The sequence below is a fragment of the Brachycentrus maculatus genome, unplaced genomic scaffold (genome assembly GCF_059751285.1).
Source record: "Brachycentrus maculatus isolate JH-2025_06_01 unplaced genomic scaffold, ASM5975128v1 h1tg000068l, whole genome shotgun sequence".
Taxonomy (NCBI): Eukaryota; Metazoa; Arthropoda; class Insecta; order Trichoptera; family Brachycentridae; genus Brachycentrus; species Brachycentrus maculatus.
In genome coordinates, this window is record NW_028280822.1 from 1,086,240 (window position 1) to 1,099,806 (window position 13,567).

The 13,567-nt window shown below is 34.9% G+C and overlaps 1 protein-coding gene across 4 annotated transcripts in view; it reads left to right on the forward strand.

Annotated features, from left to right (window-relative positions):
- The first annotated feature begins 793 nt into the window (after nt 1-793).
- Nucleotides 794-13,567, forward strand: part of Pdp1 (PAR bZIP family member Pdp1) — a 130,061-nt gene continuing 117,287 nt past the window's right edge. For all 4 annotated transcript variants that reach the window (XM_088256854.1, XM_088256857.1, XM_088256856.1 and 1 more), the window contains exon 1: nt 794-976. In XM_088256854.1, the coding sequence (XP_088112980.1) occupies nt 877-976 (100 nt within the window). In that variant the 5' untranslated portion in view covers nt 794-876. The remainder of the gene's footprint in view (nt 977-13,567) is intronic.

The window sequence follows — 13,567 nt, forward strand, 5'->3', positions numbered from 1 at the left end:
TAAAAACACATAATTCAATTATTGTCGTAATTATAATTTTATTTTTATGCCTCCTCTGTTATTTTTTTTACATGTAATAATTGTTATATAAAACAATAATCTCTTTTTAAGTATATTAAACAAGGATGTACATATTGGTCAGGAAATTATACATCAGCCCTACATATATAAAAATTATTCTTGCTTTTATTGTTATAATTTTGAATATATAATAATGCCTTATAATTAGGTATTTCGAATTACCTGTTTTTTTGTTTTTTTATACAATTCAAAATATGTCGTAAATTATCAAGTTCTTATATTACACATGAAATAATAACATTATCGCTATCTCGGCTTGTGCATTGCATTATGCATTCGGTGCAGATGTTTACTACGAATTGTTTATAACGGGTAGATGTTTGAGTGAATGCGTTGCGTGAATACGAAGATAGTGCGGTATTATCGCACAGGTCGCAGGCAGGCGGCAGGGTGCGTAACCCATTACATAAAAGTGCCATCTCTTCCGAGCGCGGACAAGCGCGGCGTGGCGCGGCTCGGCGGGTAGTGCAGAGCGCGGCGGTTCGCGTCCCCGCTGAGCGCCCGACACGGCCGAGTATCGACTGACGAGCAGCCGTCTGCCGAGGGATCCCGCAGCGCGCAGCGTGCAGAGTCCAGCGCGAGCAGAGAGCCCCTGCCCAGTCGCCGCACGCCAATCTGCCGTCGAGAGTGCACACGCTCGGCGCGAGATGTCACGCGGAACTAGCTGTGTCCACATTTAGATCGATACTCGTCGTTTGTATTTATTTAAGGTACAGAACCGCGGCTCGGCGGATAACAGTGAACACGGCAAAGTGCGAGTGACTGCTTTATCGGAGTGTTGTCAGAGATCCGAGAATGAGCGACAGGGATCGGTCGTCGCCTTCTCTGCTGGACACCCCGCTGAAGACCTACATCGGTCGCCACGATGACGACTACCCCCTCATCAGCGGGAATGGTAAGTGGGAAATGTCTCCCTCCTGCCTGTGCATGTTTGGCGCATCATATGACCGAGCCCGCACCCGCGTGATCCACTCTTAACCTTTGATTCTACTTTTGATGTATTAATAGTCTCCTTATTTCGCCTGACGCGGACTCTACGATGGCCACCACGGAGAGCGACCATCGTCGGGTCGAGCGTTTAATTCAGAAATCGACCGGAAAATCTAAATATTTTCCTCGGACGGGATCACGTGACGGCGTTTCTAGGCGTAGAGTGCATTTCTGTAATTCAGCGCTAACGTGTTAAGTGGCGTGTCCTCGAGCGGCGACCAGCGGCGGCGGGCAGCGTCGGGCAGGGGAGCCCCACCGCGGGCCCATGTGCACACGTGCGCCCGGGGCCCTGCGCCCTGCGCCAAATTTGTTTGGACACAATGCTCCGCAAGGCTATTCGCGACGCGAGGCACTCGTCGTTTCCGAGCCGACTCCAAACGTTATCGTACTCGAATCTAGTCAGAATCTCAGATAAACCGCGATAGAACCGACTCTATAACTGATTTATGTACTTTGACTTTGATTCCATGTATGAATTAGAAGGTCACATGTGGTTCGTTAGAAAATTCTCATGTTGTAATACACAACTGTGACGATCAATGAATTTATATTTTGATTGTAATTTACTTTTTTGATGATTTGAAAGAGTGGAATATAAATAGTATTTTACATAAACACATATGTATACACTCTTACATACATACACATCCGCTGAAACGTTGGCTTTCAGGTGAACACGCTATAGTCGCATACAGAATACTCGATTTCTTATCGTTTAGATTTAGTGTTTGTGCACCAATAAGAACGTTTTACGCGAAGTCCTCAAAAAGTCACAATTTGGTAATTTCCATCATCTAGTTTTCCCATTACAATAGTTCGCTTTCCAGATTATCTTTGTTCTCCAGCTCTCAACAATGGAAATAATCTACGTATACTTCAACCAACTTTCCTACAAATAAAAAAAGTTTTCACGAATATCCTCCTTGAACAATTGAATTATTGACACACAAATCCAAAAAGTTCGTAAATCCATTTAGAATTTCTATACGCGCAAACAAATCACAGATCAATATGTTAGGGTCAGGAAAATCGTATTGAGTCGGAAGTCTCGTGAGAAACGATGTTCTTTTGTAGAAATAGTAAAAATTATGTTCTTTTGCAGAAACGGTTAAAATGATGACGACTATACTTCATTTACATCTAAATAAGCCAGAAACCAGTATAATTATTTTTCTTCTTTTAACCCTTATTCACACTCAATGGTGCATTGGGCACTGAATTGTGTCAACACAGAATTATCTTGATCATTAATTGTACGAAGGCAAGGAGATCAGCCCTGCGCTACCAGCATAGTTCAAGATGGTCAAACAAATATGATAATAAAAAACTTATATTTATTTTGACTCTCGCGGGAATCGAACTCGGGACCTTTAACACGGAAGACAAACACGCTTAACATTACACTACGAAGGTAAAGGTAAAAAATCACTGTATAACAGTAAATTCACCACAGTTTTTATTCATCTATTTTTTTTTAATGATCCAAAGTCCAAGTTTAAAGCCTATTTATAAATGTGAGTGGGTTAACTCATTGTGTTCAATGTAACTATAATTTCATGTAATTTATGAGGCAAAAAATGTATGGAAATACACTCATGATATTTGTAACTTACAGACCTCTCTCTTGAGCGCTCGGTACTCATACCTTACTTACATTGCACAAAATAAATAACAATTAAATTCATATTACCGTGAGCGACTCGTGACGATCAAACTACTATGACCCACAGGTACATATCGTTAAAGGTAAAATGTTGTTGCGTTTTCCTCTACTCCAATCATCCTTCGAATATTTACCTGCAATTGAAAATTATCGGACCTGTCGATTACATACGAATAAGTGTGGATAACTTTTGGACTTTAACATCCGGAAATCGTTTTAAATGAATTACGACCATTTGTGAGAGCAACAATAAATTTTTATTGGCCTTTAATTGTTTTATAAATTTCTATAAATAACATACCTTATTTATTATTTTTGGAAATTAATTAGTTGCTTTGATTATAAAATTGTCATAAGCGTAAGATAATGTTTTTTTTTTTAATTTTTGTTCTCAAATATTATTAATGGTAATAGTGGTATCTACTACATATTTTCATGTTTTTTTTTTTTAAATTAATATTTAATCAATCCGCCTGATCAATTTAAGCTGTCAGACTTGTATGTTTACATTTTCGTATATTTATAATGTTAAAACATTAAAAAAAATTATATTGAAAAAGAGAAATATTTGTGTTTTTATTATTTACAAAAATACTTTAATTTCAAACTATTTCCGTGAGCCTAAGCTGCTCATTATTAGAAATAGGTATCTAATTTTGGTAGAGTGGGTTCGAACCGAGTAATTCTGACTCGAGAGTTCGCGACATTAACCACGGGACCACAACCCGACACAATGTCTAACTTTTATGTCTAACAATCTTGGCATTCTGAAACTGGATGTCGATTAGTATAGTCAGGGAGTTAATGATACCGAAAAAATAATTAATAAAATATTTTTTTACCACATAGAAGTAAGGTTAAAGTTAATTTTCACTACCTTATCACCTTATCTAAAAAAAAACTAGAATATGGAAGTCTAGACATTTACAGGGCTTGCGACCTGTCATAGGCTGGTTAAATGATCACTTTATACACGTACAACATTTACCAATTATACCCATGATTGACAACCACACCACTCAAATTTTTAAACTCTAAGATAAATTGATCAATCTCGTAACACAGTAAATGTAAGTTCACAACTATAATCTATGTTGGAATAGGGAAAGCTTTTATTAAGCAGATTTCCCCAGACGCCCAAACTTCCGTACTCTTCTTCATCACAACGTTGAGATGTCAAAAAAATATTGAAAATAACCCCTAGTAGAGATAATCAATAATTGTGAACAAGTATTTAAATACATTAAAAATGTCTGAACTTAAAACCTCAACTTTCGTATGTAATCGATGCCCATATGTTAAGAAATTAAGAAATTATATTAACAAATATAACTAAATTGTCGTAATTCTTTTCAATTCCACTCATTTTTAAGTAACGATCTACCTACGAAACTACATACTACCGAATTGTCCAAGATATAATTGGATGCGTGTACTTTCCATAGTGCATGTTTAAAGTAACTTGTCGCCAGGGCACTTTTACGCATGCGCCTATAATGCACGAAGATGTGTTATCTTCACTGTTCTAACGCATAATTTTCCTCTATGGGCGTAGTCTGTCCTGCTCTAGTCACCGTCCCAAAGACTAAAGGAAAAAATCTCATTGAAATAGTACAGAGTGACGTGCTAAGTAAAATTTGCACTATAAATCTTTTGTAATAATCCTGTCGGGAACCTTTCTTTATACAAACAATAATACAACTATTATAAATCACGGAATGAATCACAGAATCATATTTAAAAATAAAAGAATAAATTATGCTACGAAAATTTTCATAGTGTAAGGGTCAGTTATTTGTTCTTTTCTGTCCGAGTACGTATGTCACGTGTCTCATTATTTTGGTGATCCATCACTTTCAGTTTCAACATAAGCATATATTGTCACATTTTATTTTTTTCTTTACCAAATTTTTATGGATGTGGAATTTCGTCTGATGGTGCTTCTATTAGTTGATAATTTATGTATAATATAGCTTTCCCCAATCGAACCACATCTATAGAAATTGCATCTTAGCATACGAAAGAAATCCCACAACAGTGCGTATATAGATCTTTCAACAGTTTATGCCTAACGGATGTTCAATGATGGGCAGAATGATGAACGTTACATCCGAGTAATAAATTAATTCAATTCATTCAAACCCTTATCCGCACATCAATGGTGCATAGGGCACTGCATTAAATAAACACAGTGTTATCTTGATCGTAAACACAACAAGGAAAGATGATCAGCCTTCCGCTTCAGGAACTAGTCCAGGGTAATATGGAATAAATATTAGAGTGAAAAAATTACTTATATTTATTTGACCCCCCTGGGAATCGAACTCGGGACCTCCAGAACGGTAGCCGAGCGTGGTGAACATTACACTACGGAGGCGGACAAAAATAAAATAATAATATAAACAGTAATAAATTAATGTTGGGACAAATGAGTAACAGTTACTTTTTTCGGATTATATTTTTTTAAAGTCAAATTCTCAAATATATTAAAAGCTTAAAATACATAACGCGCTACCAAATTTGTAGATTTATTCGCGTTAATAGCTTAAAATAATTGAATCTGAAAACCGAATTAAATAAAAAAGTATTTGATAAAAGTCGTTATTTGTTTCGGTTTTATCCATAATTCGATTGCCCGTGTCTAGTATATATTTTTCACTTAAACCAGCAAAATGCCAGATCGAAAGCCCTGGAATACTCAGACTTCCAACTTCTTTCGTATAAAAACCGTATATGCTTCGAGTCAGTTAAGAAGCTGCATTATGTAATAAAACTTAATATTATTGTTACAGCCGTTTACAAAGACAGTTCCATATATATTTTTCAATATAAAAATCCAACTTTTACATGAATGAATTTTTAATAAAAATATTTTTCCGCCGTATTTGCCTGCCTTTATTTCCTACACTGCACGAGGAAGCATGCCCCATTCTCTTCATTGATTCTACGTGATACATAGGTAGGTCGTTCAAATAGCATGTGAATATACACCTGCGGAACCGTTATACTAGCTTCTACAAACGAGACCAAATGCTAATTACTTATCGCTAGGGTGTGGACTCGCTGTCACAAATATCACTTTTGCCTGCCAATGTCGAGTCGATGTAAACAATTCCTATCGTGACCTAAATGTGGGACTATCCCAACTGCATACAATGCAATTTTACAGGGTAATCAAACATCCAATGTTGGTTCTCTCAACCATTACGTACTATTTTCAATATTTTTTCTTCTTCTAACCCTTATCCGCACCCAATGGCGGATAGTAACTTATATCTTGGTTATTTATATCTTATATCTTGCACTTCAGGGACCAGTTCAGGATAATATTAAATAAATATTAGTGTTTATAACTGATATTTATTTTCACCCCACCTGGGATCGAACCCGGGGCCTCCAGTACGGTAGCTAAACACGCTAGACGAATAAATTTCTGCAACAAAATATATCTAACACTTGTAATATTCTAAAGTGTCCGCCTCCGTAGGGTAATGGTCAGCACGCTCATCTACCGTTCTGGAGGTTCCGGGTTCGATTCCCAGGAGGGGTTAAATAAATATAAGTGATTTTTTCACTATAATATTTATTCAATATTACCCTGGACTGGTACCTGAAGCGGAGAGCTGATCACCTTTCCTTCATGTGTAAACAATCAAGATCAACACTGCGTTTATATGAAGCAGGGCTCTATGCACCATTGGGGTGCGGATAAGGGTTTTATTATTATTATTATTATGTAATATTCTGCTTCATTATGTCTTCTCAGCTATACCACGATTATCGCAATTATTTAATTCCACTAATTTTTAAATAACCATTCACCTCGGAATTGTCCAAGATAGCCGCGTCACCTTATCACATTAATATAATTGGGTGCGTGTACTTTCCATAATTCATGTTCAAAGCGACTTGTCGCCAAGGGACTTACGCACGCGCCGATAGTGCACCTTCACTGTTCTAACGCATAATTTGCCTTTACGAGTGTAGTCTATCCCGCTTATGTCACCGTCCCGAGGAATGGAAGGATTCTCATATTAAAGTAGTACAGAATTATGTGCAAACTAATATTTGCATTAAAACTCATCGGCTCATGCGCGGAGTTATAAAATATAGTTTCTAGCGGAAACCTTTCTTTATACAAACAATAGTACAACTGAATCACAGATATCAGTAAATTGTGTGAGTACAAGTAGTGCACTGCACATATCGCGTACTCCTTTCAAGAACGTCATAAATAAATAAAAAACTTGATTTTTCAGGTGAACATTTTTTAAGTTTAAAAATATAATACAATGTATTAAACAAGCCACTTATTGAACTTTTTACTGTGCAACAGATCTTTTTAGGTAAAACCTGAAGGTTTTTTCTCCATTTGAAAATATTTATTGTGTTTAAAAATTAATTAAACAATACCTTTTCTTCAAAATGCATAAATAACACTTTCTGCCCTGTAGCGGGTAAATATCAAGTTAAAAATATGCCGCTTTTGCTGGGATATAGTACATTTTCAGGGCGTTCCGAAAACACGCACAACTGAAAATTGTCGATTTTTGATTTATGACGTTTTTGAAAGGAGTGAGCGATATCAATTGTATAAGGACAAGCAGTGCACTGCACATAAATGTATATGCACATACTAAGAAACTGATTTTCTAATTTTGTTCCACGACAACACATCGTCGCACACAGAGGCGGCTGGAAGGTCGTATTCCACCCTCCTTATTAAAAATACTTGGCCCCTTCCGACTACTACTTGTTTTCTTCGATGAGTCGTGCACTTGCTGAGCTGCACTTTAATTCGTATGAAGACTTTCAATGCCTCAATCACTGACAATTTTTATTGACAGGGTATCCATAACTTGCCATAAAAAAGGGAAAATGGCAGCTAGCGTGGGTCAATACTTCGATTAAACTATTTTTTTCATTTTCATGAATATTTTTAGTGTTTTTCTCAATAAAAAACGACAATTCTGAGTTGGAGACTTAGCATATACAAGGACTTGCATTCCATGTAGGCAGAAAAGCAGTGCCTATCCTAACTTACCTGCGTGACATATAAAAATGCAACAAATGCAAAAAATGCCTACCCTAGTAGGCAGTACATAGCTTACCTGTACGGCTGTCCAAACTCAAAACACCGTAAGGGACATTTTTTTGTAGTACTTTTTTTTTGCATTTTTGGACTAAGTAGATTCTACTTAGTTAAACAATGCAAAAAAACGTACTACAAAAAAAAGTCCCTTACTGTGTTTTAAGTTTGGACAGCTGTGTACCTCTTATGCCTATCCTAATTAATTCTCTGTCCACACCACTGGGTATATCGTAGTCATACAGGAGAAAGTGACCAAGTGCATTTTTTACGAAACCGTGATCATCGACTATTTGATACCTTACTAGCTTAATATTGTCCTAAAAAAAATCCCAAAGGATTTTAAACTTGGAAGTATAATATATTTACTTGTTAAAAATGACTAACTGCATTGATGTTTATTTTCTTGCCAAGCAAAAGTGACTTAAATGGCCTTCCTGAACGTTTTGGTAGTTGGTCACTTTCTTCTGTACGACTACGATATGTACATATATACTAGGTCTGTTACATAAAAATAGAAAACATAAAAATTCTCCATGAAAATATAAATTTAGAGTCACCACTAATATTGATGTTTTGTTGATAATATCAATTCCCCGATCGAATATTGAGAAAATTCGCCTGGAATATGAATACTAACGAGCGTATTTGTAAAACGAGAAAATTACACGAGTAGACATACGAGAGCTACGAAGGGGAGACCTCATGTAATGACAGCACGACATGGATTTGATGAATGGGCACCGTGTTTAGTTAACAAGAAACCTTTTGACATAGGTTCCGCGTGATTATCAATTACTCGGATGTTAATCCCGCGTTACCTCTAGCTAAGCTTGTAGCGGCTGCGACATGTTATTTTTATTCAATCCCAGCATTTTTTCAAAACAAATTCAGACGAGCCTGGATGTAAGAGAATTCAAGGAACAGGGACAAAAGTATTTATCTTATAAAGAGGTTTAAAAAATCAAAGAATATATTAAATTAAAATTATTCAATTTATTATTTTTTTGTTTTTGTTTTTTTTTCCGCTACCATAGTGTGCTGTTTGCTATGATGATAAAAATCTTAGGCTCGCTTCCCTGAAGGGTCAAAGTAAACATTCGTGTTTATTTATTTAATATTAGGTAATTTGAACTGGTAACTGAGACGTAGGACTTTTCATATTGCCTTCATATATATTAATAAACGATCAAATTAATATTATATAAATCGATTTTATGCACTTTTGGAATAAATTTAAGGGACCTCAAGTTAGCTCTTTAATGAGGTTTGTCTTATATTTAAGTTTGGCTGTAGTGTGTTTAAATAATAATATGCATAAACGTAACATTACATTTAAAACAATTCGTCGCCTGATGAACTAATCTAACTGCATATAGAAAGAATGCAAGGAAATTTCACAAGGCAAGCAATTGAATTTTTGATATTGAGTTCTCTGAATCATAAGTAGTATTTTAAAAGAAGCAAAATTAGTTGCATAAATAACATTCTTCATCTTCTAACCCTTATCCGCAATCAATGGCGCATAGGGCACTGTTTCGTATTAGCGCAGTGTAATATTTATCGTTAATTACACTAAGAAAGGGTGAACAGTCCTGGGTAATATTGAATAAATAACATTGCGAAAAATCACTCATATTTATTTAGACCTCCTTAGGTATCGAACCCAGGGCCTCCAGCATGCTATCCAAATGCGCCAGCCACAGCGTAGGCAGATAAAAAATATGAGCGCAATTATTTTTTTCGCAAATATTCAAAAAATGGATCATAGGGTGCTGCATTGCATCGAAGCAGTGTTATATTGATCGTTAATTACATCAATGAAAGGTGATCAGTCCTTCGCACCACGTACCGAGTCAAGGGCAATATTAAAAAAATGCAGTGAAAATTATTGATATTTATTTTTGATGTTGGTAATAACTAACCACAACAATACGGAGGCGGATAAATAAATAAATAAATACGGGCGTAATTAAATTAAGGTTTCGCAAGAATCACTCTGATATATACTTGTATTTTTGTGATGTTTTTACAGCAGTAATTTACGATACAGTTTTAGATTTAACATTTAACCAACCAGTGATTGACTGCGATAAAAATATTTTTATCAGTATTTAAATAGTATATAGATAAAACAGGATAAGATGGCACCAACATGATTTGACAGTTTTATCTAGACATATTTAGATAGGCGTCTAATAGCGTTTAACGGCAAAAAAAAAAAAAAAAAAACACTACACCTTTTGAGTAAACAGCTAATGGCGTGACAATTAGCGACAATTCTTCCTACCATCGCAAAAAAACATTGAGGCATTTAAAAAAAAAATCGTATTAATGTTAAGTAAAAGTATCATCATTAATTATTTACAACATTTTGAGTGTGTCCAAATACTTGTTCACAAAACAAGTATTGAACAAGTATTTGGACACACTCAAAATGTTGTAAATAAATTTTCTGGTTAAATTATAAGCTTAAATAATAAAAATTAAAATGGTATTTTCTGGCGTTTATCATGATGATTATAATCCAGGATCCTGGATTATAATCACACACATATTATCGTGTGTGATTATAATCCAGGATTCGGATCTCACATACTAATATAAGAGTTTCTGCTTAATAAAAAGCTTCTTTACATCTCACCAATAGGTGTCTCTAGTGAAGTTCTATTGATTCAAGAACAAGGTTTCTAAATTGGTTCATATATACAGAACTTCCAAGAATTTGAGTAGTGTGGTTGTCAATAATGGGTAGAATTGGTGAATGTTACACGTGTGTAAAGTGATTACTTAAACCAGCCTATGACGGTCGTCAGCCCCGTAAATGCCCAGACTTCCATATTCTTCTTCATCTTTGATGAGATGTCAAAAATAATATCATTAATTATTCTAATTTTTCTTCTTGTGACATTCCACGCTGAAGGTTGGAATCACCATGACGATTTCACGTTATCTTCAGCCGCTCTAAATAGCGACGTAATGCTATAGTGGAACAGCTCTACCAAGTCTTCTTCTTATGCTGCGTTTACCTTCTGATGGAGACTGACCGGAGCCATTTCGTCGTAACGTAACACGTTACGATGCGTGCATTCGTATAGTGAGTACAGCGAGCCGAGCTCGTTCCGAGTACTCAGTCCCCCCCTTTCGACTTTACCTTGTAATATAATACAGTAAAACCTCGATATAACGGACTAATTGCGGGGAGGGGGTGTCCGTTAAAGCCAAAAGGCCGTTATATAAAGATAAGTTTAAAAAAAAACTTTTTGTTGTTGAATATATGTACATATGAACGCAGTATTTAGATATAAATAAACAATACAAACCACAAACAAATTTCTATTTATTGTCTTCGGACACTCGTTGTGAAGAGACGTTGCTGTTTGATATCGACGCGCTTGCTTTTGGTAATCCTCCTTTGAAGAAGGAATCAAGTTTTGTTTGCACTTCTGAAAATTTGAGACATAAAATATAATTATCTTGGCCGCTAAAAATTGTTTACATGCGGCGACTTTTGAATATAAACGGGATTATATTAACAGGACGTTTTAATTTTTTTTTACATTTGTCAAATTTTTTGTCTGTCATATCCGAAGTTCGTTATATCTAGGCTTTACTGTACTATTTACTTTGTATTTCGCACTCCTAAAAATGGCTAAAGCACTTAAGCTTTTCGTTTCTGTATAGCATTCTTTCTCTTTTCCTATGCGTTTTCCTCTCAACCCGAGACACTTAGAGCATTATTATATAGCACCACATTTCGAACGCTTTAATCTTCTTAGTGATAGCTTGGGTGAGAGTCCATAGTTGACTTCCGACGCCATAGAGAAACACTGAAAAGATGTAACATCGTACACTTATATATGCAGTTGCAGGTTAAATTTAACGCATTACTTTTGATCTTGGGAACTGTCCCGCTTTTCATTTAGCCAAAAAAAAAAGGATATTTTCGGTCCTTTCGAATTTCGTGACATCAAAGTTATTAGCTAGGCATTATGCAGGAAGGAGCTAGTCCACGAATCATAAAAAAAAAACAATACTTATATAGAAAATGAGAAACACGACAAAAAGGAACACCATATGGTAATTTCAAAAATAAAACTGCTATACGTGAAAAAGAGATTTAAAAAAATATATTATCGTTAACAACAGCAACATATGTAAATAAAAACATTAAAAGATATACATTAAAATTATTATAGTTAACTACAGAAATATAAAAATTAGTAAAAAATATTTAGTGTAGATCTAGCAAATAAACACGTATTTATGAGAGAAAATGTGTGTAAGAGGGTGTGTATGTGTGTAATGTTGATTCCAGTAGGAACATCCATACAATGCAGAGAAGCATAGTTTTTATTTCGAATTACTATTGTAATTAGGCGCAGGTTGATAATACATTTTATTTTATTTACTTTATTATTACAATACTTATTGCATGAGACTGCATATTAATATGCATAAATCTTTATATAGATATATTTAAAATGAAAATGATGTTTTCTAGCGTTTCTCAAGTATGTGAATAGAATCCACGATTCGGACCACACATACAAATGAAAGGGTTTATGCTTAATTAAAGCTTTCCTCATCCCACCATAGGTGTGTCTAATAAAGTCTCGCACACTATGTTACTAGTTTGATCAATATATCTAAAAGTTTCAAGAATTCGAGTAGTGTGGTTGTCAATCATGGGTAGAATTGGTGAATGTTACACGTGTGTAAAGTGATTACTTAAACCAGCCTATGACGGTCGTAAGCCTTGTAAATGCCTAGACTTCCATATTCTTCTTCGTCTATGTTGAGATGTCAAAAAAGAATGCAAATTATAACTTAAAAGTTTTAATTTTTGAATATTTTGTTTTTCACACTACGTTAGTACGTTAATTTCCGTATGCAATCGGTGCCCTGGCGTCAGTCATGCTGTCCTAAATAACGAGTCGTTCTATCGATTCTCCTCCCATCTGAGGAATTTAATATAGATTCATTTTCTTACGAATTCCTCGCTTTTACACGAATTAATTGATAAGAATTTACTAACTAAGAATTAATCTTCGTTAATGCCCTTTGTATTCTGTTCGTTTATTACTTTTTGCTTTAAAGAAAGACATCTTGATAATCAAAAGTTATTATTATCTAAATTAATTGCGCTGGATAGTGAAATATTACGTCATCTCCATTTACCAGCGGCGAACAGTGAGTTTTTAATTGGGGATTCTACATACGTAGAAGTTATATTAATTAATAAATAGGAACCTACGAATACACTCATGCGCATTTATACGTTCTTTTTTTTTTAACATGATTTAGAAATTCCGCCGTAAAAAAGGAGTTTTATTTATATTTTTTTACAACGTCTACCTGTAATTTGAAATTTTCTTCATTCGTCGCGTGTACCTACTCATACTTACTATTCAGTACTTGGCCAGAGAAGTACGCGGCAGAGGCTAGGTGATTAATTTTTGTTACCTTTGATTTTATAATGTAGTTTTTAAAAATTTAATTTAGATACAATAAGTAAAGATGATATTTTTTTAATATTTTGAATTGATTTTTATACTTGAAAACCTGTACACTATAATTTTTTTATTTTTTTTAATGTTTTTTTAGACTTTTTATACGGTATCGCGTGGAACGTATTTACCGTGTAAATGGGGGTAAATAAAAAATAAATTATTGTATCTAAATTTCACATCAAACGTTAATCTCTTCTTGGTTTGAATCATCCCCATCGTCATTATACATTT